The 26,737-nt window shown below is 43.0% G+C and overlaps 1 protein-coding gene and 1 long non-coding RNA gene across 6 annotated transcripts in view; one reads left to right on the plus strand and one right to left on the minus strand.

Moving 5' to 3' along the window:
- The first annotated feature begins 3 nt into the window (after positions 1 to 3).
- LOC116156791 (uncharacterized) lies at positions 4 to 21,344 on the plus strand. Of its 2 annotated transcripts, XR_010383929.1 has the most exons (6): positions 4 to 122; positions 2,018 to 2,300; positions 4,023 to 4,168; positions 9,349 to 9,462; positions 10,485 to 10,529; positions 14,602 to 21,344. It is a non-coding gene; the product is annotated as an uncharacterized LOC116156791 (long non-coding RNA). The 2 variants fall into 2 exon arrangements; XR_010383930.1 differs by lacking the exons at positions 9,349 to 9,462; positions 10,485 to 10,529.
- The window catches only part of NIPAL3 (NIPA like domain containing 3), a 44,010-nt gene continuing 33,426 nt past the window's right edge, over positions 16,154 to 26,737 (minus strand). For 3 of the 4 annotated variants that reach the window (XM_031464359.2, XM_010989797.3, XM_031464360.2), the window contains exons 8-12: positions 26,080 to 26,215; positions 24,006 to 24,094; positions 22,480 to 22,543; positions 20,465 to 20,559; positions 16,154 to 16,473 (exon numbers count right to left, since the gene is read on the minus strand). In XM_031464359.2, the coding sequence (XP_031320219.1) occupies positions 16,274 to 16,473; positions 20,465 to 20,559; positions 22,480 to 22,543; positions 24,006 to 24,094; positions 26,080 to 26,215 (584 nt within the window). In that variant the 3' untranslated portion in view covers positions 16,154 to 16,273. Of the gene's footprint in view, positions 16,474 to 19,242; positions 19,275 to 20,464; positions 20,560 to 22,479; positions 22,544 to 24,005; positions 24,095 to 26,079; positions 26,216 to 26,737 lie in introns of all 4 variants that reach the window. The other variant, XM_064493921.1, reaches the window with a different exon arrangement.

Consider the following 26,737-nt stretch of genomic DNA (forward strand, 5'->3'; position numbering starts at 1 on the left):
GCACGCTGGGGTTTTCTGGTACCCCACAGGTGGGGGGCTTGGGCGGTCGCCTTGGGGCGGGGCCTTTAGGTATCCCGGACGACAGGACCTTTGGCGATCTTCTCGTCTTGCACTGTGACCAGGTATATCTTATCTCCTTTTCCTTCTGGCCCCATCATGTCGGTCGCAAGGATAGTTTGTAGGAATATTATGAACATTTACTGAGGGCCAGTTACTATGTACACTGCACCGCGCGCGTGCTTTGCAAGATTTACCTCATTTAACCTCCCAGTAACCAACGAACCGAACGTTATTATCCTTTTATAGATGAGGAGGACTTCCATGTGCTTAATTGCCCGAGTAGAGGCCCCTAGTTAGGTAGCTAAGCTACAGGTTGCATCCGGATGCTACTCCGTATCCTGGGCTCTGAACCACGGTGGGATTCTTCTGCCTCCTCCCCCCTCCTCTTTCTTCTCTCCCTCCCTCCTCTCCCCATCCTCCGCTTCCCCTCCCTCCTCTTTACTCTCTCCCTCCTCTTCTTCATCACACGTACATTAATAATATTTATATTTCTAATGCTTTAGTTTACGTTTGCAAAACACTTTTCACGGCACAGTCCTGCATGATTCTCTCAGAACCCTAGAGAGACAGTGGGCCATAATTATGCCTATTTTACAAATAGAAAAAGCAAGGGCATAAACCTTTCAATGAGTTGTCCACAGTTATAGTGGTAGGACTGGGGCTTCCTTTGGCAGATGATGATGATGATGATGATGATGATGGTGAAGAAGAAGATTTTACAAGGCATCTGAGCCAAACTTGGAAGGGAGCCTGTGTCTCTTCCCTTAGTTCACAGAGAGGAAAACAGAAGCACAGAACAGGAAAGGACTCTGTCTTAACGGTGTGCAGTTAGAAGAAAATCAGCTCTGATCTCTCACACATAGCCCCCTCAGAGGCAAAGTGAAGCAAAATGAAGGTCAAAATCAAGGCAGTCATGCTGTCAGGCACCCAGCCCCTGGATCATGCGGCAGGAAGAAGGATTAAAGTGTGTAGAATACATCTAGTCTTTGTTAGATTTAAACTAAGGAAATGGGGTTGCATTATGGTCCCAGTCATTCTTTAATACTTGACCTCACACCATCACAGAGATATGTCCAATGGCTCATCCTTCTGTCTTCCTGTTCATTGCTCCTGCTGCCCCCTACTTCCCACCAAATTCTCCCCTTCATTTGCTTCATGAATATGTATTGAGAGCCACTTCTTGCATTAAGGTCATCCTAAGAACCACAGTAATTTTTCTTCTCTAAATTTCTTGAACACAGCAACTTCAGCAAAAATTGAGTTTTTGGGTCAAACAGGTTTGGAAACTGCTGCATTCTGTACCCCTGCTTGAGGATCCATTAATGCACTTTAACACAGAAATGGCTCTGAGAGGTCCTCAAGTTAAGATTGTAGCCTTGTTTAACTCGCAGTTTCCCTGAAGTATTAGGCTTTGTGCTGGATGCTGGGCTTGCAAGGATAAGAGCTACACAAATCTACCCCTTCAGGGGCTCACAGATAGTGGAGACAGACAAGTAAACTAATTGTGATACAATTTTATCTATGCACTAGTAGAGACATTTGCAAAGTGCTGACAAAGCAGAGGAAGAAGAGGAATTCTACCTGGAAAACTGAGGGAAGGCTTTGCATTAATAGGATATTTGAGTAGGAGTCTTCTAGGTGGAGAATATGGGAAAAGGCATTCTATAGACACAAAAGCATATTTAGAGATTTATAGGTATGCTCTTGTGTTGGCCTCTGGAATAAGTATTATTAAACAAGAGTTTATTTTTGTTTTTATTTTTGTTTTTTGTTTTGCATGTAATACTCTATTCATACCAGGTTAAGCAACAAATGGAATTCATTGACTCATGTAACTCAGAAAAGTTGTGGGCTTCAGGCATGGCTGGATCTAGGGGCTTAAAATTATGACATTAGGATTCAGTCTTTGTTCTCCATTCCTTAACTCTATTTTTCTTTGTGCCGAATTCCTTCTCAGGCTGCCTTTCCACATGAGATGGCAGAATGACTGCTTACAAGTTCAAATCATATCCTTACCAGCAGAGAGTTTCTTTTCCACAACGCTACCAACAAAAGTCTCAGGACTGCATCTTGTTGGTCTAACTTGGGTTATTTGTGTATCATTAAGCCACTCTCTTCAGAAGGGGCATGGAATATTCTGACAGCGCAGACCTGGGTCACATGCTAACTTCTGGAGCTAAGGTGTGGTCAGCAGCTCTTAAATCTCATGGACTGAGAATTGGAGAAAGATGCCTTCCTTGGTGAGGTTTTTTTCTTTTGCTCCCTTTAGATTTACTCTCTAACCTTTTCCTTCCCGATTTGTGCCTCAGGAGGCTAACCTGTATGGACTACTTCAATGGGTCTCTTATTCTTTGGCTTATAGTTTTTTTTGGGGGGGTGCTTTGGGGGGGTCTTTATTAAGTGATACTTTAGTCTCAGTCTCTGCCAGGGACTGGAAGTGGGAGCGACCTCACTTCCCTCAGGTTGTCCCAGATTTGCTGTCTTAGAGGAAGGAGGCAGGAAGCCTGCTTTCCTGAGAACAGCCTGGGAAGCTAGGCTAGTGCCAGGGTAGGGGACAGCAGAGCTGAGGTCCCCCACCCACAACCCCCAGCCTGAGCTATACGTGCAGCCTCTGGGTTACAGTTGAATTTATCCAATAGAAGACATCAGAAGGAGTTCAGAGGATTGGAGGAGGATGAAGTTAGGGTATGATCGCATTGGCCCTTTCTCTTCTAGGTCACTGCAGTTTGGCTACACACATATACTGAGTCTTCTATCTGGTGCCCCTCTTCATACAGTTCCCTCTCCTAGTTCTAGTAAAGTCTCTCTTCTCTTGGCCTAGAGATGGTAATAGCTCCCTTCTGTTGGCAGCCTCAGGGTATCATACCATCATTCCCTCTTGTTTCTCTCAACTCTGTCCACACATTTATATATAACCCTTACCAAACTCACCTCAAACTAACCTTCTGCTGGAACCCTGATGGTTACATTCACCAGAGGTAATTTAAGTTTCTATTACAGAGTGGAAGGGAAATGAATAAAGAGCAGGCAACAGTGATAAGATAGAGATTCTGGTTTCGTAGAGCTATTGCAATGATGCAGACCAGAGATGACAGTAGTTTGGACAAGGGTCATAGGGAGGGAGGTGGTGAAAAATAGTATGTTCCTGGTGATATTTTAAGGTAACGTTAACAAAATTTACTGATGAATTATATGTAAGTTATGAACATTAGAAAGGACTTGGGATGGAAGCAGTTGGAAAACATAGGTTTGGAGCCTGGGAGTAAGCTCAGACCAAGCGTGGGGATTTGGGACAGAGGTGTGGTGGGTAGTTGAAATCATTGGCTCAGGTGAGATGACCCAGGAGGAGCATGTAGGGGAAAAAAAAAAAACACAAAAAGGGCAAAGGGCAGAATTCAGAGCAACATCAGTCTTTACATGGTGGGCAGAGGAAGAGTTGCCATCTTGTATCCATCAACTAGGTTGTGAGCAACTCAAGAACAAGCATGAAATCTTCCACGTCTTCCCTCTTACCATTGTATCCACAGTGTGTAATAAGGGCTTGCATGAATGAACTTTATGTAGTCTCACGTTTCTAACACTCCCTGCCTCTCCTCCTCATCATTGTGAGGTTCGAGTTACAGGCAGAGAAGAAAGGAGAGAAATTGATCCCTTGTGACTCAATCCATTGGAACCTGTGCCAAGGTAGATAGGCATTTTGCTGTCCTGAAAAACTCATGTAGAACCTGTCAGATTATGCTGTAGATCCTGAGTAGCTCATTTCTTGCCTTGCAGGAGAATTTCCAGGCAGGCTATTTCATTTCAGATTTTGTTTTTCTTATTTGAATAGATTTAAAAGTCAATACTTTGGGGGTCTGTGTATAGCTCAGTGGTAGAATGCATGCTTAGCACACATTAGGTCCTGGGTTCAACCCCAATACCTCCATTAAAAAATAAATTTAAAAATTTTTTTTGTTTTTTAGAAGTCAGTACTTTAAAAAGTCCTTATTATGTTTGTGCCATGGAATTAATTGAAGTGGTAAAAGAGCTCCGTGTCACACTCAAGTGTTGCTGGTGGAATGTAAAAGGAGACAGCTGACTGTGGGAAACTATTTGCCAGTTTTTCAAGGTAAATATACACCTACCCTGTGATTCGGAAATTCCACTCCTAGATAGATATTCCAGAGAAATGTGAGCACATGTTCAAAAAGCGGGGGTAGTTGTACAAGAATGCTCTTAACATCTTTATTTGTAATACCCCCAAACTGGATATATTCTAAATGTTCATCAAAAAAGGAATGGATACACAAACTATAGTATATTCAAACAATGGAATACTACACAGCCATAAAAAGGATGAACTGCTGATACACATCACATAAATAAATCTCAAAAAAAAAAAAACAAAAAACAAACTCGTTGAGCAAAAGAAGGCAGACACCAAAGGTTATAGATGTATGATTCCATTTATATAAAGTTCAAGAAAAGGCCAAATTAATCTATGGTGATCAGCATCAGAATAGTGGTTGCATCTGAAGGATGTGTATTATTAATTGGAAAGGGGCACAGAAGAGCATTCAGGGAGCATTCACTTTGTTAGATTTCTGCTATTTGCCAGGCTCTGTTCTAGGCATTGAGAAGGTAACAGTGAACAAAGCAGACCAGGTCTTTGTTTTCATGCAAATCCACCTCAGCTCTTTTCTTTGGCTACATAGCATTAATGCATTTTAAATAGAAAAAAAGTAGCCTTTTAAAAAAATTGTCTCTAGATAATTTTTAATTTCTTCTTTGATATCTTCAGTGACCTGTTGGTTGTTTAGCCTCCAGGTGTTGTGTGTTTTTTGCAATTTTTTTTTCTTGTAGTTGATTTTAGATTCATAGCATTGTGATCGGAAAGGATGCTTGATATTATTTCAGTTTTCTTAAATGATGGATACAGAAGATTTGAGTCCTTTTGTCTTTTAACCTCTCTACTAGCTTTGTGTGTGGATGATTGCTTACCCTTACTGTATGTTTGCCTTTACTAGTGAGCTTTTCCATTTCTTAATTTTCTTTTTTTTTTTTTAACATTTTTTATTGATTTATGATCATTTTACAATGTTGTGTCAAATTCCAGTGTTCAGCACAATTTTTCAGTCATTCATGGACATATACACACTCATTGTCACATTTTTTTCTCTGTGAGTTATATTTCTTAATTTTCTTGTTACTAGTTGTAGCCTTTTCTTTTCCACTTAGAGAATTTCCTTTAGGATTTGTGATAAAGCTGGTTTGGTGGTGCTGAATTCTTTTAGCTTTTGTTTGTCTGTAAAGCTTTTGTTTTTTTATTTATATATTTTTATTGAAGTATAGTCAGTTTACAGCGTTGTGTCAATTTCTGGTGTACATCATATGTTTCAGTCATACATATATATACATATATTCCTTTTCATACTCTTTTTCATTATAGGTTACTATAAGATATGTAAAGCTTTTGATTTCTCAGTCAAATCTGAGCAAGAGCCTTGCTGGGTAGAGTATTCTTGGTTGTAGTTTTTTTCTTTCATCACTTTTTTTTTTAATGGAGGTACTGGGGACTGAACCTAGGACCTCATGTACGCTAAGCACACGCTCTACCATTGACCCACTGACTCATGCCTCTCTCATTACTTTAAATATATTGTGCTTCTTACCAGCACCACATTCAACATTGATTGGAAGATGAGCGATGCTGATTTTTGATATTTAAAATTTTCCCATTGTAAAAACTAGACTTGGTTTTTATGGATAGTTTGAAAACAAAAGGATAAATAAGAAAATTAAAATCACTCACACCCTCATGTTCTGGAGATAGCCACTATTCTATATTTTGGTGTATTTCCTGTCAGTCTTTTTTGTAAGATTAAGTATATCATTGGAATTATTCCATTTTGGGGGAAAAAAAAAAGAGTTTCTTTTAGCATTTACATGTTTGAATCTGGCAGTTCCAAAGCAGAAGTGGTTAGGGGCCTCCCTGGAATCATTTAATATGGATGTCCTATTTATTTTGCTTGACATTGTATTGCAAGCATTTCAGTATGTTTAAAATCTATTTTAAAATGTATTTTCTAACAGCTGCATAATATTGCATTGTATTTCATTATTTATCTTATCATTCATTGTTGGAAACAATATTTGTTTAGAATTTTTTCTTATATAGTTAACTGTGCAATGAATATCTTTATATATAAATATATTGATGCATTTATGATTATTTCCTTAGACTAGATTCCCAGAAGAGGTTACTAGGCAAAGAGGCATGAACATTTTAAAAACTCTTTGGAAATTTACAAAATGCATTTCAGAAAGGTTGTACCAACTCTCATATTGTCAATATATGCCTTGTCACATCCTAAATAATATTGAGTATTGTACTTAATTTTAAAAGTCCTTCCTATTTGATAAGCAGACAAAACCAAAAAACAAAAACCCAAAACCAACCAAACAAGAGAATGAACATTTTTTATGTGCACTTCATTTGAAAACCGCCGAAGTTCTTTGTCCATTCTTCTGTTGAGCTATTAACATTGTTTGATTGACTGTAATGATATCTTGTATATTATAGATAGTGAAAATTTTCTCAGTTTCTAGTTTCCTTTTTGGATTTTTTCTTTTTTTGGTACACAAATGTGTTAAAATTTTTGTTTGTATGTAAAAGTATCAATCTTTTACATTGTCATTTCTTCACTTGCTTTCCCCCCGCTGACATTTAATTTACAGTAACCTTCATTTTTGATGATTTCTGTTTTTTCATTTACCACTTTAGTTCAGTTGAAACTTATGTTAGTATAAAAATATGAAGTAAGACTAACTTAAATTCTTCTTCCAATGAATCTACTATTAATTATTAAAGAATCTATTTAACCCACTATTTTGTATATATACAATTTAGTATATATAAAAGCAGTACATATACACTTCTGGGTTATTTAGCTGTTAATAGAAACTGTTAGGGTACATGAATTCTACTATCTGTAAGGGAATGGGTACACATATTTCCAAATATTTTTCAGGAAAGATTTACTAGTTTATACTGCCTCCTTCCTGCACCCCTTTCTCACAACCTTCAAACTTCAGCAGCGTGTGAGAGAGCTAGTCTCAGGGCTGCAGGCACTTTATTTAAAAGTCTTTAAAAAATGTAGGATCACAACCTGGTTATGCTGCTGACTAGTTGTTTAATCTTGAGCTAATCTCACATGCTTTATGCCAGGTTCCCCTTCAGCCAAATGGAAATATCAGTGGTACCTCCCTCATAAGATGGTATTGAGGCGCAAATGAACTGTTTTTTTTTTTTTTTAATTGAAGTATAGTCAGTTACAATTTGTCAATTTCTGGTATACAGAATAATCAAATGCACTGTTTTGGGGTTTTTTTTTTTGAGGGGGAGAAGGTAATTAGATTTATTTATTTATTTTAATGGAGGTACTGGGGATTGAACCTAGGACCTTGTTCGTGCTAGGCATACACTCTACCACTGAGCCATACCCTCCCCCTCTTCAAATGAACTGTTGTTTTAAAGTCTCCTGACAAATTATAAAATCCTAATAGTGCAATTAATAATTATTACGTGTTTATAAAGAGAAATATGTCTTTAAAAACCCACTCCTGCATAATTTTGAGGGTTGAGTATGGAAGTACGTCTTTTCAGTGGCTTCTGAAGCCTGGATGCTGTTTGAGATTTCATCCCGCTATGTTCCTCTGAATTACAAAGAATCAGTTCTATTTGCCTGCAGAATTTGAGGCTGCAGAATTAACTGCAGGTGGGTTGGAGAACAACAGTGTTACTGCACGCTGGAAGGAGCAGCTCTTTAAATGTTGCAGTCCTTGAATTTGTTCTGAGGAAATATTATTTCCTGATTAATTTGAGCTACAGTTGGATGGAGGATAGTAAAAGTTGGATAAGCATAATCAGGAAAGGGTAGGGTGTGGCACAGACAGCCAAGGAGGAAGTGGAACATTAAAAATAGGCAGCTGCATAAATAGCCCAGGAATTCAAATTCTTTTGAATTTTTTTTTGACTATCAGTGAGGGTTTGATCAGGAGACAGAAATCACACCAGTGATTTAAATAGAAAAAATTGAATATAAAGAGTTGATACCTAGATACAAAGTTACTAACTAGTAACTAAACAGGTAAAAAGAATGCTAAAGGATCATGGAGGTAGTGACTGCAGGAAGCAGCTTCCATTCTGAAGATGAAAGGAACCAAAGGAAGAGGTTTAATTATTAAAACTTAGAGGATAAGGGGATATTCAGCCATAAAAAGGAACAAAGTACAGATACATGCTACGACTTCAATGAACTGTGAAAACATTATGCTAAGTGAAAGTCTGTCGCACTAGTCTACATATTGTATAATTCTATTTGTATGAAAGTCCAGAACAGGGAAATCTACAGAGACAGAAGACAGATCAGTGGTTGCCAGTGGCGGAGGGTGGGGATGGGGGTATACGAAGGATGAGGAGGTGATACCTAAGGGTACAGGGTGGTTTCTTTTTAAATTGTGATAAAATATACATAACATAAAATTTATCATTTTTATCTTTTTGTGTGTGTGTGGGGGGAGGGAGATAATTAGGTTTTGTTGTGCTTTTTAATGGCGATATGGGAATAGAAGCCAGGACCTTCTGCATGCTAAGCACACACTCTACCCCTGAGCTTTACCCCTCCCCCTTTACCATTTTAACAATTTTTAAGTATACAGTTTAGTAACATTAAGTACATATACTCAGATGTACAACCATCACCAGCATCCATCTCCAGAACATTTTTAGTCTCCCCAAATTGAAACTCTGTACCCAGTAAACAATAACTCCTCATTACCACCATTCTTTCTGTTTCTATGAATGTGACCACTTTTCAGTACCTTATATAAGGGGAATCATACAGTATTTGTCCTCTTGTGTCTGCCTTATTTCACTTGGCATAATGTTCTCAAGTTTCACCCATGTTGTGGCATATCTCAGAATTTACTTCTTTTTAGGACTGAATGATATTCCGTTGTATGTATGTACACACCACATTTTGTTTATCCATCTGTTGATGGACACTTGAGTTGATTCCACCTTTTGGCTATTATGAATAATGCTGCTGTGAACATGGATATTCAAATATCTGTTTGCTTTCAATTCTTTTTTGTATATACCCAGAAGTGGCATTTCTGGATCATATGCTAACTGTATTTTTAAAGTTTTGTTTTCCATAGGGGCTGCATCATTTTACATTCCCAATAGTGATGCACAGGGTTCCAGTCTCTCCACATCCTCACCAACACCTGTTATTTTCTTTTCAGGGTTTCTTTTTGAGGTGGTGAAAATATTCTAAAATTGGTGGTGGTGATGGTTGCAATATCCATGGATATACTAAAAACCACTGAATCGCACAATCTAGATGAGCAACCTGTGCGGTATGTGAATTATGTCAATGAAGCTGTTTAAAAAGTATATGTAGGAGGAGGGCACGGTAGACCTGGGCCCCACACCTCTGAGAAGAGGGTACTGATGTTGCTGAGGGGTTGCCATGAGGCTGGTTGTGCAAGAGTTGGAAAGAACTACAAAACCTGATGCAACTCATGCTGTCTTAGAGTGAAGCAGTGTTGCTGGGCGGTGTGCACAGGATCCGGAAGTAGACAGGAAGGTGCAAGCCCCATCTTCCCCCTGCAGCTACATAGGGCCCTCACAGGGAGCAGCTGGCAAAGCAGAAAGGTGGTTTCAGTCCCAGCATCCCAAAGCCATCCCCTAGAAGGGCTGGCTTAGAGCTCAGAGAAAAGAGCTTAATGACATGCTGTCTTTTTTTTTAAGCTTTTATTTATTTATTAACTGAAGTATAGTCTGTTTACAATATTGTGTGGTTTCTGGTGTACAGCATAGTGATTCAGTTATACATACATATATATATTCCTTTTCATATTCTTTTTCATTATTGGCTACTACAAGGTATTGAATATAGTTTCTTGTGCTGTACAGTAGGGCCTTGCTGTTTATCTGTTTTATATATAGTAGTTAATATCTTCAAACCCTGAACTCCCAATTTATTCCTCCACCCCGCTTTCTCCCCTGGTAACCATGGTTTGTTTTCTATGTCTGTGAGTCTGTTTCTGTTTTGTAAATAAGTTCCTTTGTGTCATTTTTTTAAGATTCTACATGTAAATGATATCATATGGTATTTTTTTCTCTTTCTGGCTTACTTCACCTAGTATGACCATCTCCAGGTCCATCCATGTTGCTGCAAATGGCATTCTTTCTTTCTATTTTATGGCAGAGTAGTATTCCATTGCGTGCACGCACAGCGCACACACACACACACGCACCCCCGACATCTTCTTTATCCAATCATCTGTTGATGGACATTTAGGTTGTTTCCACGTCCTGGCTATTGTAAATAGTGCTGTTATGAACATTGGGCTGCATGTGTCTTTTCAAATTACAGTTTCCTCTGGATATATGCCCAGGAGTGGAATTGCTGGATCACAGGGTAAGTTTATTTTTAGTTTTTTAAGGAATCTCCATATTGTTTTCCATAATGGCTGCACCAAATGACATTCCCACCAACAGTGTAGGAGGGTTCCCTTTTCTCCGCACCCTCTCCAGCATTTATTGTTTGTGGACTTTTTAATGATAGCCATTCTGACTGGTGTGAGGTGATACTTCATTGTAGTTCTGATTTGCATTTCTCTGACAATTAGTGATACTGAGAATTTTTTCATGTGCCTATTGGCCATTTGTATGTCTTCACTGGATAAATGTTTGTTTAGGTCTTCTGCCCATTTTTTTGGTTGGGTTGTTTTGTTTTTTTGGTACTGAGTTGTATGAGCTGTTTGTATATTAAGCCCTTGTCAGTCACATCATTTGCAAATATTTTCTCCTATTCTGTAGGTTGTTTTTGTTTGTTTTTAGTTTCCTTTGGTGTGCAAAAGCTTATAAGTTTAATTATGTCCAATTTTTAAATTTTTGCTTTTATTTCTATTGCCTGGGTAGACTGCCCTAGGAGAATATTGCTAAGATTTGTCAGAGAATATTTTGCCTTATATTTTCTTCTAGGAGGTTTATAGTGTCTTGTCTTATGTTTAAGTCTTTAAGCCATTTTGAGTTTATTTTTGTGTATGGTATGAGGGAGTGTTCTAACTCCATTGATTTACATGCAGCTGTCCAACTTTCCCAACACCATTTGTCCAGCTTTCCCAATACCACTTACCGAAGAGGCTGTCTCTTCTCTACTGTATATTCTTGCCTCCTTTATAGAAGATTAATTGACCGTTAAGTGTGTGGGTTTAATGACATACTGTCTTAATCAGCTTGGGCTGCTACAACAAAACACCATAAACTGGGTATCTTATCAGCAACAGACATTTCTTTTGTTCCAGAGGCTGGAAGTCTGAGATCAGGGTGCCAGATCATAATCAGGTTCTGGGGAGTGCCCTCCACCTGGTGTAACAGATGTCTTCTTGTGTATCCTCACGAGATGGAGAGAGAGCAAGCCAGCTCTCTGGTCTCTTCTTATAAGGGCACTAATCCCATTCATGAAGGCTCCACCCTCGTGATCTAATTACCTCTCAAAGACCCCACCTCCAGATACCATCACATTGGGATTAGGAGTACAACACAGGAATTTGGGGGCCACATGAACGTTCAGTCTATAGCACTTGCACACTTTGGTTTTGGAGTTAGGCAGTTCTGAGCTTAAATCCTGGTTTTGCTACTTACCAGCTATAGGACCTGAGACTTGGGTTCTTCATCTGTAAAATGGGGGTAATATTAAAACTTACCTCATGGGATTGTTATTAAGGAGACTTGAGATGTTCATGAGGTCTTTGTATAGTGTGTGGCATATAATAAGTGCTTATTAAACATGTGAGTATATAGACATTATCCTGTGTGTAGGTATAAATAAATATTTAGGCACTATTCCACACTTGCCTTTGTAGATTGGAACTTATAATGAAGAGAGACATGTGTGCTTAGAATTACTTAAGAAAAATCATTAAACATTCATTATATATAATTTAATGTCCTTATGGGATGCTGGACATAGTTCTAAGATTTTATTAACTCATCTGACCCTCATAATAACCCTTAGGTAGATACTGTTACTATTCTGGTTTTATAGATGAGGCACAGAGAGTTTAAGCAACTTGTCCAATGCCACACAGCTACTAAGTAGTGGAGCTAGGAGTCAAACCTAAGCGGAGTGGCCATAGAGTCTGTGCTCTTCACTACTGCAGGGGGAAAAAAAGTGCTTTATTCAGCCTTAACTGTAATCAAAGGGCATCTCGAGATCTGCACTGTTACTACAGCAGCCACTAGATATATGTGGATATTTAAGTTTAAGATAACTGAATTTAAATAAAACTAAAAATCCAGTTCCTAGGTCACATTTACCACATTTAAAGTGCTCAATAGCCACACGTGGATAGTGGCTGCCGTGTGGGCAGCATAGACATAGAACATTTCCATCATTGCAGAAAGTTCTATTGGACAGCACTGTTCTAGATAACTCTAGAAAGTATTAACCAAACATAAGACTCAAACTCAACAGGTGTCACATGGATTTTTTTTAATTAAATACCACTTCAGAATGTTATTTGCACCTAGCACACACATTTTTTTTGAAAAATAAGACATGCCATATATTAGTCACTAAATTAACAAAATGTAAGCATCCACATAGAATATATTCTAAGGTGACTTCACTTACACAGCTTCTCAGAGAAACACACATTAAGATGTTTTGCTTATGAGCCAGCCTTGGACCAGATTTGGAATTCACCAGGCTGCAGGTTGGAGGTTCCCCAACACTACCCTGATGGACATCTTGGACCCACACTGTACCATCAAGCTGCCTGGTTTCCACCAGAAAAGCAAGGGAGATGTCAGTCCTGCCTTCCTACCCAATGTTCAGTTCCATCCTGCAAAAACCTCCCATGACCTTAAGCTTAATGTGATGACATCATCAGACCTGCAGCTTCCTAGGAGGGTGGGGAGGCGGGTGGAGCCGGGCTAAGCTCTCTTTAAAACCTTCAGGCATCAGTCTGTGAAGAACTGGTCCTAATGTCTGATTAGGGAACCCAGAATCCCAGCCTTTAGAAGAGAGGGACAGAATTGAGTAGGGAAAGGAAGCCAGAGAACAAATGGAACATTTAAACCCAAGTTTGGTAACCTGGCCTTAGATACTGGCTGCGAGGAAGGAGATAGAAGCGTGATGTGTCATGTTGCTTGTAGCAATCAAGAGGGCTTGAGGGGGTGGGGGGGGCAGTGAGAACCATAAAAAAAAATAAAATGAAATGGGCAGTGAATGGAAAGTTGATGTCCTCCCTATCCTGTCCTAACAGCAAGTGCTGCTTATCTGTCACTAGCAAACAGTGCATTTACACTCCGGGACAAAGACGGGGAAATGCTCGCTGGAGACAGAGAGTCAGAATTCTGGAGACCATGGCTCCACTTCAGCTGTTCTTGCCTGACGACATGACCTAACTTGGCTTCCACTCGGGAAACCACCACAACACTGCGCAGCCTTCCAGTACTCAGCTTCCGGTACTCAGCTTCCAGTACTCGGAGGATGCTGCTAGTGCCCTAAAGCTGAAGGCAGGGAAGCTGCCCAGGCCCCCGCAGCAGCTCCCAGGCAGCACTGAACCCACGATCGTCAGCCGACCTGAGATTATGATGCACTTTTATCCACTCATCTTTCTTGCCTGGCTGGAGGTTAAGAGACCTGTAATGGAACAATGGGAAGGGGGCAGAGGAAGGCTGGGAGGATGTAGTATGCCGAGTGATCACCTGGGTTTGACCCATGTGAACGGCCTCCCTGCTCACCTTCCCTTTATCCACTTGGCCTTCACACCCCCTCTTTGCCCACTTTAGAACCATTGCCTGGAAAATCTGAATAGCAGCAAAATTGGATTTTAATTCCCCTTAAGTGTTTTGTTCTTGCAGCGTACAGCCTGATCTTGAAAAGTGGCTTTTATCACCCCTTTAGACTTTTCCTCCACACTGCACAAGGCCTACTTTCCAATCAGTGCTCATCCTGCCATTCTCTTCCTCATGAACCATCAATGGCTCCCATGCCCTGTAGGCATTCAGGTCTCTCCAAGATTCCACCTCCACTGCTTATTTTTCCAGGCTCCTCTCCCGCCACCTATCCTGGCTCACTCTTTGATACCTCCCAACCCATCTCTGTGCCTTTACAAATGCTGGCCCTTCTGCCCAGGGGTGATCACTTTACTTTCTCTGCTTTGCTCAAATCTTAGCTAGATTTTAGTTGCCACCCACCAATGAGTGGAGCCAAAATCATCTCCAATTTTGAATACCCAGTTCTGGGCTCGGGGCCTGTGACCTTTAGCAGGGCCTCCATAACTCTCACTTTCTGTGGTCTGCTGCTGCACTGGGGTGTTTGTGTCTCCCACTGCTGGCCTGGAGGCAGAAACCATGTCTTTTTCTTGTAACCCTTACCATCCAAATGTTTAACACAGAGTAAGTGTCTCATGAATATTGTTTAATTAAGTTGACACCTATCCTAAAGGAAAAAAAGTCACTGTCTGTTACCTTCTTAGGCATGTAAGACACAATACAGAAGTGGTTAAGACGCAATAGAGAAGTGGTTATCACAGGAAACAGACGTCGGTTTTGAAGTCAAGGTACTAAATCAGTATTAAGCACAATCCATAAAGGTTAATGATCTATCAACACTGGTCTATTAACACTGTTATCTTGCCTCTTGGTTCCAGGTTGCCTAAGAAAGCTGTTAAGTGTAGTTCTAGTGAGTAATCACTGGATGGAGAAATGCCATAAACCCTATGGGGATTATTCGGCCTGCCAAATGAACCCCCAAGAGGAACCAGGAACGGTAATTTCGACTTCCCAGCAGGGGTGTGTCGGGCTTTTAGCAAACCATTCCTCTCAGTTATCAGGCTTTCAAGGTGTGTGATATTTGGATTACCTGCCCCAGAATCACATGTGCTGTCAGTTAAGAATGCAGACTCTTGGGCCTGGTCCCAGTCCCACTTAATCAGTGTGTCTGTGGTTGGGGTGTAGGAATCTGCATTTTAAATAAACTCTCTAAGGGAGCTTTATTTTCATGAGAGTTTGCAAAGCTTTATCTGCCATTCTCAATAGTACACAGTCAGTCTAGGGGAAGACGTTTGTGTATGCAGCCGGCCAGACACAGCAGCCCCATTTCTGAGAAGGCTTACTTCTCCCAGATATATGTGCTCAGGAATGAGGACCCAAAGAGTCTACCGACACCAAGGAAGTTAATCAATGACTCAGGTTTGGTTTGTCGATGTAGAAAGGAGAGGACGGAGGAGAGTGAGCGAGGCTGTCTCTGAAATGAGCACCCCTGGTTCTCCCAGAGGGAACCAGATGTGCAGGAAAATACACAGGAAACAGCCAGGTTGCCTGTCTGTCCTTTTATAAGTGATGCAATCACCTTTTGCAAAATGAAAAGGGATTTTTCTTCCTTTATGGGCGGAAGTCTCATCACCCCTGCTCCTGTCTTTCTTCTTCTTCCGCTTCTCTTAGGTCTCAGTTTCTTTGGTTGGGGGATTGGGGAGGAAAGCAATCATGTAGTTCACAGAACCAAAACCAAATTAGTTTTCAGGGTAGATCCAGTACAAAGACATCAAGCACATGTTCGCTGGAAATGCACAATCAGAAAGCGGATGTGCACGTCTAACAGGCGAGTGACAGAATGTTACACCCAGGGCTGGCTCACCATGCCATGTGAAGGTGACACAAGTGTTATCACAGGTACAGAATCAGTGAGCCGGGTAGAGATCAGGTCTGCACAGGAGGTGGGGGAAGACTGGACTTAGAGGTCTCCAGCCTTTCAGTGGATTTGGAAAGTAAGAGCAGAATCTCGGCCTTGTTTCAGTTCTGAAGAATGTGGCCACCTTTGGTCACTGACTGGGGGAAGCTTCAGTCACCATCCTCAAAGATGACAAAGACTTTGCAAAACTGGTTGGGCTGAACTCCATACCCCTCACCTAGAATACTGCTTTCAACCCCCACCCCCATCCTCATCATTTGAAATTTCCAGGACCAGGATAATCTACCCTTTGCCAGAGTCAAAGGCTTTTCAAGATCCTTGTCCATAGAGTTCTTGGATTAAAAAAAAAAAAAAAAAAAAGGCTTGAAAGCCAAGTTTCAGAATTAAGGGTTGAACCACTGTCAGCACGGCTTGAGCAGCTATAAATGGAGGGCAGGTGAGTCTCCTTCGAGGCAGGCTCATTCCTTCTTGGTGTGTTCCAGGACTCGGTAGGGAACCCCGGAGGCGCTTCTGGAGCCGTGTTCTTCCTGCATGACGGGCAGTGTGGCAGGAGCGTAGATCTCAGAAATGTTGTCATTGTTTTCCAGGGCCCCGTAGGAGAAAGAAGCTTTGAGGTCGGGCTGCACTGTCATCCCCTTGTCATGCATGGTTTGCATACCTGAAATGAAATCCATTCCCCTCCTCAGTCATGATGTGGTCAGGGGGCCAAAGGAGACCGTAGCTTCCTCTATCCCGCCACAGACTAATTACCGTGCTCAGGAGCTAATCATGGTCATTGTCAATTTCCTGAATGCTTTAGATTGAAAAAAGAGCCCCATAAATATACATTAGAAATATAATGGTTGCTAAGCAACAAAGGATGAACCTTCAGGAAATATGCACACAGACCAGCCACTGTCAAGAGAAAACACCCGTTGGCTCAGAACAAGGTGGGAATGTCTGGGCCATAGGGGGAGCGGAACCAGCACTGTGGCTGAACGTGGTAGATGCCAGTGCTTTTCTGCTGAATGAAATCAGGATCCAGAAAACTTCATTATACTGTTGAGAAGAGAGAGTAACTATTGTGTCACGAATATGTGATGGTGACACCGTGTATTTGTAAAATGCTCAGAGGGAGAGTTCTGACCTTTAACCCTAACATCCCTGATCCACATACGGCGTAGGGTGCGGTTTTGCTTATTCTGTGCATACTCATGTTGGATTTCTACCTACATTTGAGGGCAAAGACTTTAGTCAGTTATTTCTGTAAACGTATTCTACAATTCCCCTAACCAGGTGGGATGTGGTCTCCTCTGAGGCCAATTCTTTTCCTGGTAGGGAATTAAGATCCTTCAAATTCTCTTAGCCCTTGGCTGAGTCATAAGAAATTGAATGCAAAGTATCTTCCATGAAACTATGGTGATAGTAACAGCTGACATCTGACTGCTTCATATGCCCTAGGCACTGGGCTGAGTGCTTTAAACAGTAATAGTAACAACAGTAGCAGTAATGATGATGGCTGATGAGCACTGAATGTTTAGTTGGTGGCAGACACTAGTCTAAATCGTTATAAAGTTTTATCTCATGTGATTCTCACAACTACTAATTAGGAAAATGAGGCAGCTGGTGGTTAAGGAACTTGCTTGAGGTCACCAAGCTAAGTGGCAGTGCCAGGGTTCAAACTCAGGTGGTTTAAATTCTGAAGCCCACACTCTTAACCAGAATGCTGTGTGTACTCTCTATACACCTGCACTTAATCCTCAAAAATCCTATGACAGAAGTATGCTACTATCCTCCTTTTCTGGATAAGAACACAGAGATTCAGAGAGGTAAAGTAAACTTGTCACACAGCTAATGAGAGACAGAGCTGGGATTTGATAGCAAAGCCTGTGCTCTCATTCCACTCTGCAAGCGGCTTGGGGAGACCCAGTCTGTGGAAGGCCCTTTGCTTCCACTTTGCACAGGTGGGAATTTGAAGGGTACAGTTTAAGAGTTTGTCGTTTGGATTGTGGGGGAGGCAGATTGGGAGAAGATGAGGGGTTGCCTATATCTCAGGGAAGAGAGTTGGCTTACCAGGCACAGTTTAATTTTATCAGTGGTCTCTAGCCAAAACTCACCAGGAATACACCCACAGTCTAACAAATTTGGGTTTCTTGACGCATTGCGATGAAGGAGATGTTCACCATAAGCACTGTGGAGTGTTTCAGTACGCGGGTATCAGAAAGGACTTACTGCAAGATTTGGCTTGTGTTAGGTGATTCAGGGAGGGTTGAAGGAAGCAGGGCTTTGCTTTGGATGGCTGCTGTCAGGAAGTGGGGATAGTCCTATAACGGGATCCTAATGATTCTTACCTAGAAGGAAAGAAGACTAGCTGGACACTAACGCTGCGATTGGTCAGGAAGCAGCAGTCACTCATGTTAGGGGGATGGCTGCTCTTTTTTTGTGGTTTGGACAATGTTCATGTTCTGCCTGTGTTTGGACATGATAACGGAGTGGTCCTGTTTGCGTCTTGATCCATCACAGTCACACGGTGACTTTGTCTGATGATGTTTTGTGAAGTGCTCTGTGGTCAGCCACGAACACCAAGGCCCAGCTGTGGGAGCCAGGCCAGCTCCCAGCCTTCAGGGACTGCTTTTCTCCTTCTCATTTTCTAGAAGTCTTTTGGATGCTAAAAGGCTTATTTAAAGCTTCTCCCAATTGTGACACAGAGTGGATTTTTGGAATTTGTTGCTTCTTGAACCATGGCTACTGGTCAGTTGTGAAGATACTATTCTAGGTAGACCAAGAGCAAGGTCCTGATGCCAAACAGGGAAACCAGCTGAAAAGCAACTCTGTGTAAGCAGTTTTCTTCATATGTTCTACCTGCCATCAGGTCAAACAAGTGCTTGAAATCGTCAAAGTTTTTTTTTTAAAGCAAAAGGCAAATGAAACCAAATGCAACCAGGCATCTACCAGGTCCCAGACACTGTGCGAGGGGGTCTTTAACCTATCATCCCACAACCCTGGGAAAAGGAACCCCAATTTACAAGTGAGGGCAGAGGCCTTGGGGGGTCCAGGTGCCCAAGGTCGCTCAGCAGGTAGGTGGTGGAGCCGGGATTTGAATCCAGGTCATCTGAACTCCAAGCCCATGCTCCTCTTCATAGTACGAACCCATGTCTACTCAGAAATCCTGATACGCCACAGCAAGAGGGCAGGGTCTCCTTTCTCCAAAGTCCGACTTCCCACCAATCACAAGGCACAAAGAAGAAGCGAGAGCCACATCCACAAACAGACCACGGAACACTGATGTGTAAGATTACCTTAGGTTACCTTCTACCTTCTACCAGAAAATACATCTCTATATATGCATATGCAAATATTCATATAGACGTATGCACATACACAGTTGATAAACACACAAACACACGTGTACATACACATACTTGCCCACACAGAGTTGACACCTCACCTATCTGGAATTCAGCTATCCAGCGCCCTCATCTATCCGGAACACAGCCGAGAAACAAGGAAGTAAGCAAAAAAGGCATCTGAGCAGCCAGATTAGATGTTTACAAAGTCCATGCACTAAATAAAGCTCATGCACTTAACTCCTGGGAGAAACCTTAAGGCCCCAATTCGGAGCTTATTTATATTAATTTTCTACACGATTCGAACAACTTGGGTCAAATGAGAAGATTGACACGGAGCCGCTATACGCAGGTCACAGCACGAATGACAGACAACAAACAGCTTAATAGCAAGAGATGAGGAAATAATATAAAAAGTGGACACACAAACCCTGGGGCCACTTAGAGCAGGGGCACCTCAGTCAGCCCTGAGAACACGCCTGCCTCCCAGAGTACTTTATTAAGCAGTGTTAAGTATTAAGCAGTACTTTGCACCAGCACTGTGACTGCTGTCTTAGTGAAGGCTGGGAGATGATGTTTTGGAGAGAGTTCCATCTTGTGTAGCTAAAATAAAAATTAATTTTGAGTTGAAGAATGAAAGCTAGTGGTCGCTAGCACCCTATAATAGAATTTAGGTCGGCAACCCTAGATGGGGCTGGCCCAGGGTCTTAACTTTTCTAATCTGAATCCCTTGAGGCTGGGCAGGGAGCCTCCAGTTCTCCACAAGCCCCACCACTCCCTCTGGTGCAGTCCTCGGCTGATTGGCACATTTATGTTCCTGCCGTTTGAACCTGTGCTTCTCAGGGTGAACCCTTAGCTCCCTGGGGAATTATTTCCAGAACAATCCACTCCCTTGTGGAATCTAAGGGGTGAGGTTACAGTATTTGAACTTCACTCATCCTGCCTTCCTTCCCCTCTCTGATCATTCCATTCCGCTTAGATGAATGGGTTTTTTTCCCTTTGCAGGCAGGAAGCCTGGTGCTGCAGATCATAATTATATGCAGTGTGATTTCGGACTGTCTTTAAAAGATCCCCAAACAGACATGAGAACTGGCAAGATGTGCTCAAAACCAACTGAGGTGCCTCAGCCATTGCCTCCTCTTCTCCAAACTGAGATTAAACAAAAAACCAAAAAAAATTAGAGAGAGAGAGAGAGTCACACCATAACGGCACAGCATGCCATCCCTGTACCAAACCCAGAGGCTGCTTGCCTCCTGAAGCAGGAAGCAGCAGTCATTCTATAGGGATGGGCTGGCCAGTTGGAGACGTGGGGTTTGACGTTACCTGGCATGGCATCCATGGAGATATAGGGCTCGAAGGGAATGGCCCGCTTCCTGTTACGTGTGATTAAGAAGACGCCCAAGAATGCGATGAGGCACCTGAGGGGCACAAGCAAGGGAGGAAGAGAGGGAAGGCCAGAGTGAGGTTGGGAGGGATACTTTCAAACCTGGGTAATGGGGAAAAAAGGGAAAAGAGGGTTGCAGGCTGTAGAGGAGGCTTGCTGCTGGGCGGCCCTGAGATCAGCAGGGAGCAGACACCAGATGAATGTCAGCCAATGCGGCCCACACGAGCCTCAGTCAGGACAAATTAGGCTCTCTTGGGCAAAACCCTCACTGTTCTTCTTCCCCACTTACCCTGTATCTCAACCTTACCTTTCAAAAAAAAATGTTTTTAATTTAAAAAGTTTTTTATGGCCTAAATTCAATCAATACAGGAGCAGAGAAAGCAAAAATTGGAAAGCCCCTGTACTCCCCTAGTCCCTTCCGCCACCCCCAATAGATGTGTATTCTTCCAGAGTCTGTTTTGTTTTTTTCTTTTCCCTAGAGCTTGGATAAACAAGCGCACTTTCTAAACATTGGGGTATAATTTACATGCAAGAAAATGCGCAGTCCCTAGACATGGAGCTCAATGAATTTCACTTGTGTACACACTCGTGTGATCACCACCCAGGCCAAGAGGGAAGACATTTCCATCCCCTCCACCCCAGAAAGTTTCCTTGTGCCCCCTCCCAATTGATGCTAACCCTTCCCCAGAGGAAACCAGTGTTCCAACTTCCACAGATTGGATTTGCCTGTTCTTGAACTGCTTGTAAGTTCAGTCTTACAGTGTGTACTCTTTTATGTCTGGTTTCTTTCACCCAATAAATGTTTTCAAGATTCATCTACTTCATTGTGTGTACTAGTTGTTCGTTTTTTTTTAAAAAATATTTTTCTTTTTTCTTGGAACAGACCTGAGAGTCCGACTAATTGATTGATTGATTGATTGTTAGGGAGGAAGGTAAGTAGGTTTACTTATTTATTTACTTTTAATGGAGGTACTGGGGATTGAACCCAGGACCTTGTGCGTGCTAAGCATGCGCTCTGCCACTTGAGCTATGCCCTTCCTCCTCAGTATCTTTAACTGTTGTGTTGAACCCACTGTCTGAACACACTGTAATTTGTTTCCTACTCTCCTATTGAGGACATTTAGGTTGTATCTAACTCGGGCATATTATGAATAAAGCTACTGTAAGTATTCATGTACAAATCACTTTGTCAATATATGTACTCATTTCTTTTGGGTCTATATCTAGAAGTGGATTTGCTGGATCATAGGGTACACTGTACATTAAAAAAATGTAACTTTAATGCATCTTAGACATTGTTCTATGTCAGGACCTACAGACTGGCCTCAATTTTTCAAAGTGGCAGTAATTACATGGACATAATATAATGTATTTAACCCATATTTTACTGATGGGCACTGAGGTTGCTTCCAATTATTTGCTTACACAATTGATTTTAAAATTAATAAACACCCTCATATATGGATCTTTATGTCCCATTTCCATTACTTTTCCAAGATAAATGATTAGAAATGGATCCTCATTTAAAAATTTTACTGGTATTGCCACATTGTCCTCCCACATTAGAGAACTTCTCACACTGGCAGACAGCCGGTCTCCTCACCCTTTTGCCAACATGGGACGTCACCCATCCTATTGGCTTTTGCAAAATGATGACGTTTAGTGTAGCTTCAATATGCGTTTCTTTGATCTGAGGTGAGATTGTGAGTCTTCATGTGTCAAAATATGATGTTTTCAAAGTGATAAGGCGGTTAAAGCCCAAAAGAAGAAAGGAAAAGGAGAAAAGGCCCTTTGGGGAGTAACACGCTCGCCTCTGGGGACAGAGCTCCCAATGCCAACTGCGCCTCTGGCTCTAAAGGATTGCCTGGGAGGCTGAAGCCGGAGTGGGGAGACGGGCAACCCGCCTGGAATTTACGCGCCGCGACCTGGGGCCCGGGAGTGGGCTGGGACTCACCCCAGTGCAAACATGCAGACGTGCAGCACGTCCTCCCCGATGAAATCCAAGTAAAAGATCGCGCCTGCAGCAGCAAACGATAGAAAACACGGGTGAGCTGTTTTCAGATCAACTACACTCGCCAGTCTGTCTAGGATTTGGCCAAGCTCTCTTCCCTGCAGGAAACCAAAGTGATCAAAAAATACTATGACTGCACCTAGTAAGATATTACAAGAATGGAGTAAAAGCCATTTGGGGAAACATTGTTTTTTCTTTCTCCCCCTCCTAAGCCCCTCTTACTGCCATCTTTTTTTCCCCCTTAACTTTTTATTTTGAGATATTAGACTCACAAAAATAGCATGGAGTTTCCATGTACTCTTCACCCAGCATTTCCCAATAAAATGACACTATGATCTTATCTACTGACCTTACTTACCAGTTTTTACACTCTCCTTTCCCCCATCCTTCTTAAGATGGAAAACCAAGGCTTTGTGCTTAAGCCATCGAAACTCTTTAACCTCACACGGCCAGCAGACATCAAGCCCTGCAGCACGGGAGTGCACGGGCCTGCACCCTCACCCGGCAGCCAGCATCCGTCTGGACTCATTCTGCCTCCATGCACCTCCTGCAGTATTCCGGAGCTCCGGATTCCCCACCCAACTTCTGGCTCAATCATGGTGTTTGCTATTCCTTTCAACCCTGCCTGGACCAAAGTTGTTGACCACAACTTACATCTCTGCATTAGGTTAGCTTTCTGGCTGCTCTGGGGCAATGCTCCACCCCAACCCTGGTACCACTCACAGCGCTGGCCCTGGCAGGGTCGGTGCCCTCTCGATTCCTCCCTCCGTGAGCAGGATTTGGGCACCACTTGTCTAAAGTGAGGGGCAAAGCATGCAGCTTTATGGCCAGGCCTTCCTCAAAGGGAGGCACACTGGTTCTTACTGGTCTTTCTACTCTAAAACTTTAGCCACCATTGCCAACTAAAAACAAACAAACACTGATGCTTACAGCCTGTGAAGCCACCTAAGAAAAAGAAAAAATCCAAGGGTGAAGTAGAAGAAAAGGGGAATGTAATAATGATGATCGCTTACTGAGCCCCTGTTATGTATACATTCATCTCTAAAAATTACATAGCAGAAATGTGTGGTCACTTGGCCAGTGGACGCTGTGGAGCTAGCAGATGATGGTACACATTGTAAACGAAACCTCACACAGGCAGTACAAAGTTGGCGACATTTGGATTGTACATATTTCAATTCTAGGAGGTAAATGTTAGCACTCCCATTTTATGAATGTGGATCTGAGGCTCAGAGAGGTGAAGTGATTTTCCCACAGTCACACAGCTCTGTGTCAGTGCAGGGGTGCAAACCCAGGACTCCCTGCCTCTAAATTCTGCACTTTTCCCACGAAACCATCTACAACTGTGGTGGTAGAACAAGTCAGCGGAGTTGGCCTTCAGACAGAGGCAGCGTCCCCTCCCTCCACACTAGGGTAGTATACCTGCTGTCAAGGTAGAAGACAGAAATCTAGCCACCAGCCAGGCTTACCTGCTGTGATGGCGACGGTCGTGGACAGGATGTAGCCCACACTGGCAATCAAAGAGGAGTCGTACATCTGGGAGGCTTGACCTAAAAACCTTCAACACAGGAGCACTCGGGTCAGTGGGTGGTGGGGATGTCAGAAAGGCGGAGGTGAAAGCCGATGACAGCAGGCTTGGTTTGAAATACAAAGATGACGCACAAAGGACACTCCTTGGGTTACAAAGATGCCAGCCTTGGGTCTCCCCCAGGCTGGGGTCCACGCTTTGCTGCCATTTTCCTCTGGACACTCAGCCCGAGGCCCAGCCCCATCCCCTGCGCAGGCCATGCCTTCCCCGTCTCACACCCCTGTCCCCGTGGTTCCTATCGTTCGAAATGCCCTTTTCCTCACCTCTGTGTCCCCTGTGTCCCCAACCCACCAAAAAGCCATTCTTGGTCTCTTAAACACTCCAAGGAACTCTTACAGTACTGGTCACATTCTGCCTTATGTTGTAATTTTTTTAAATAAATTTTCTTCTTAATTCAACAATCACGTTCTCACTACAATCTCCATCCAGGGTAACCCTCCATCTTTTGGGGATATATTCTTTGTCCATTCTCTTCACAGCATTTTGGTTATTATCGCATAGCTGCTTACTCCACAACACACTTCCCACCCGACTGTAATTGCCTGTTTCCTGGGCTGTCCCCCGACGAGGGTTGTGAGCTCCTCCGCTCTGTGAACCATATAAACACAATTCTCGGATGATTATATCAGAGGAACAAGAATGTTTCTGAATGCTGGTAATCTGTATTTTGATTAAGGATCCTACAGTGTCGTTCGATAGGCTTCATTTAGACTATGTGTGAACTTAACATATGTTAATTAATGAAACTGAATGGTTTTACTGTGTTTAAAAAAATAGTTAAGTGACTGCAGTTCATCTCTCTGCGTGCGGAAGGCCCATCACGGCCGGCACACAGCAGGCCCTCGGTACATGCATGCTGACTGCGTGAGTGAGACACTTCCGAGGTGGGCAGGGCACCGATCCCCTCTGGAACCCCTGGAGGGCACAGCACAGAGCCTGGCACCGAAATCGCTGCAGCAGGACTAAGCATAGAGACAACTGACAAAGTGACAGGAGTGATTGTCACGAAAGGAGCTGCTGTTTATTGGATGTTATCCTGGGGGCCGTACTAAGAGTCTCTGTGATTCTCCTCTTATTTCTGGATGAGGAATCTGTGTCTTAGAGAAGAGGAGGAGGAGGCGTAGGGCAGAGGGGTGAGGGGTGCGGGATGGGCAGGGAGCCAGATGCCTGGGTTCCAGTCTCAGCTCTGCCACTTCCTGGCCCCTTAACTTCACTTTGCTGTAGTTCCTTATATGCAAAATGAGGATAACATCACAATTGCGGGAATCAAATGAATTCAAGTTCACGTGAAGGCAGTGAGAGCAGTGCTTACACTGGGCACCGGGCAGTGACCCCCACGATCCCCGGAGGTGCTGCTGGTGGACAGTGAGCCTTGGTGCTGGAGTCCAGGGCCTGAGCTGCCCGGGGTTGACCAGCCCCACCCACCACACTGAAACCTGCACCGTCCCCACTCCTGGCCCCACGCAGGACTCATGTGCCTTCTCCTAGGCGCCGGAGCTCAGGCGTGAACAAGGTCCAGGCCCACCCTCAGAACTGCTGCTTCTGAGGGAGAAATGGTCACCTTGCTCTTCCACTTGGAAAGGTTTCTTGAGGACAAGAAACAACAACTTTCTGTCTGCCACCTGGCAGATGAACAGGGGCCTCTTGGGGACAGCACAGCTTCCCTGAGGTCCCTGAAATGGACGCCTGCCGTAGAGCAGATGAGAAGTGAGGTCGCTCCATTCATGGTTCTCACACTTTGAGGCAGAGTGAAAAATACACCACTTTACAAGCCACAGGGGCCCCTCCAGGTGATAACTCAGCATATTAGCAGCCCCTCTCTCCACAGTGGGTGCCACACCCTGGCCTTTGAACATTCTGCCTTCCCTATGGCTTCAAAAACAAATATAACCAGGCCCAGAAGATGGAAGAGACCCCCATGGAGAGGCCCAGCAGGAGAAGGACTTGCAACTCACGTGGCTTGATAGACAGCGGTCGCCACCATGCACACGAACATCACGTAGAAGATGGGGTAGTCAAGCTGCAGGTTCCCCTGTATGGACAAGATGAGCATCCCAGCCACGGCCTTTACCGTCACCACAGTCATCGAGCCTGCAGAGGGTTGAACGGGAATGTGTGGGAGCCTTGGAGACACGGAGGGAGTCAGACCCTGAAAGTCAGCGTCTGACCCCAAGGACTGGATGCGGTAAAAAAGACGGAGGGAATGCTGGTGGAGCCAAGCCAATAATTGACTCAGTGAGATGATGCCCTCCCTTTGCAGTGGATCTTTGTGCATCTCCCGTGAGAGAGGAAGGCAAGAACCCAACAGGTATTCCCAAACGTCCCTTCGAAGCTCTACCAAGAAAGGGCAGTGAGTTCAGGTCTCTGAACCCCAGAGTGGCAGCACCGTGCCTGGAACACAATGTGCGGGAAGTCAAAACAAATCTTTTTGGGAATTTTTTTTTTAACTGAAGTACCATCAGTTACAATGTGTCAATTTCTGGTGTACAGCACAATGTCCCAGTCATGCATACACATACATATATTCCTTTTCATATTTTTTTCATTAAAGGTTACTACAAGATACTGAACATAGTTCCCTGTGCTATACAGCAGAAACTTTTTTAAAATCTA

This window comes from Camelus dromedarius, chromosome 14 (genome assembly GCF_036321535.1).
Source record: "Camelus dromedarius isolate mCamDro1 chromosome 14, mCamDro1.pat, whole genome shotgun sequence".
Lineage (NCBI taxonomy): Eukaryota > Metazoa > Chordata > Mammalia > Artiodactyla > Camelidae > Camelus > Camelus dromedarius.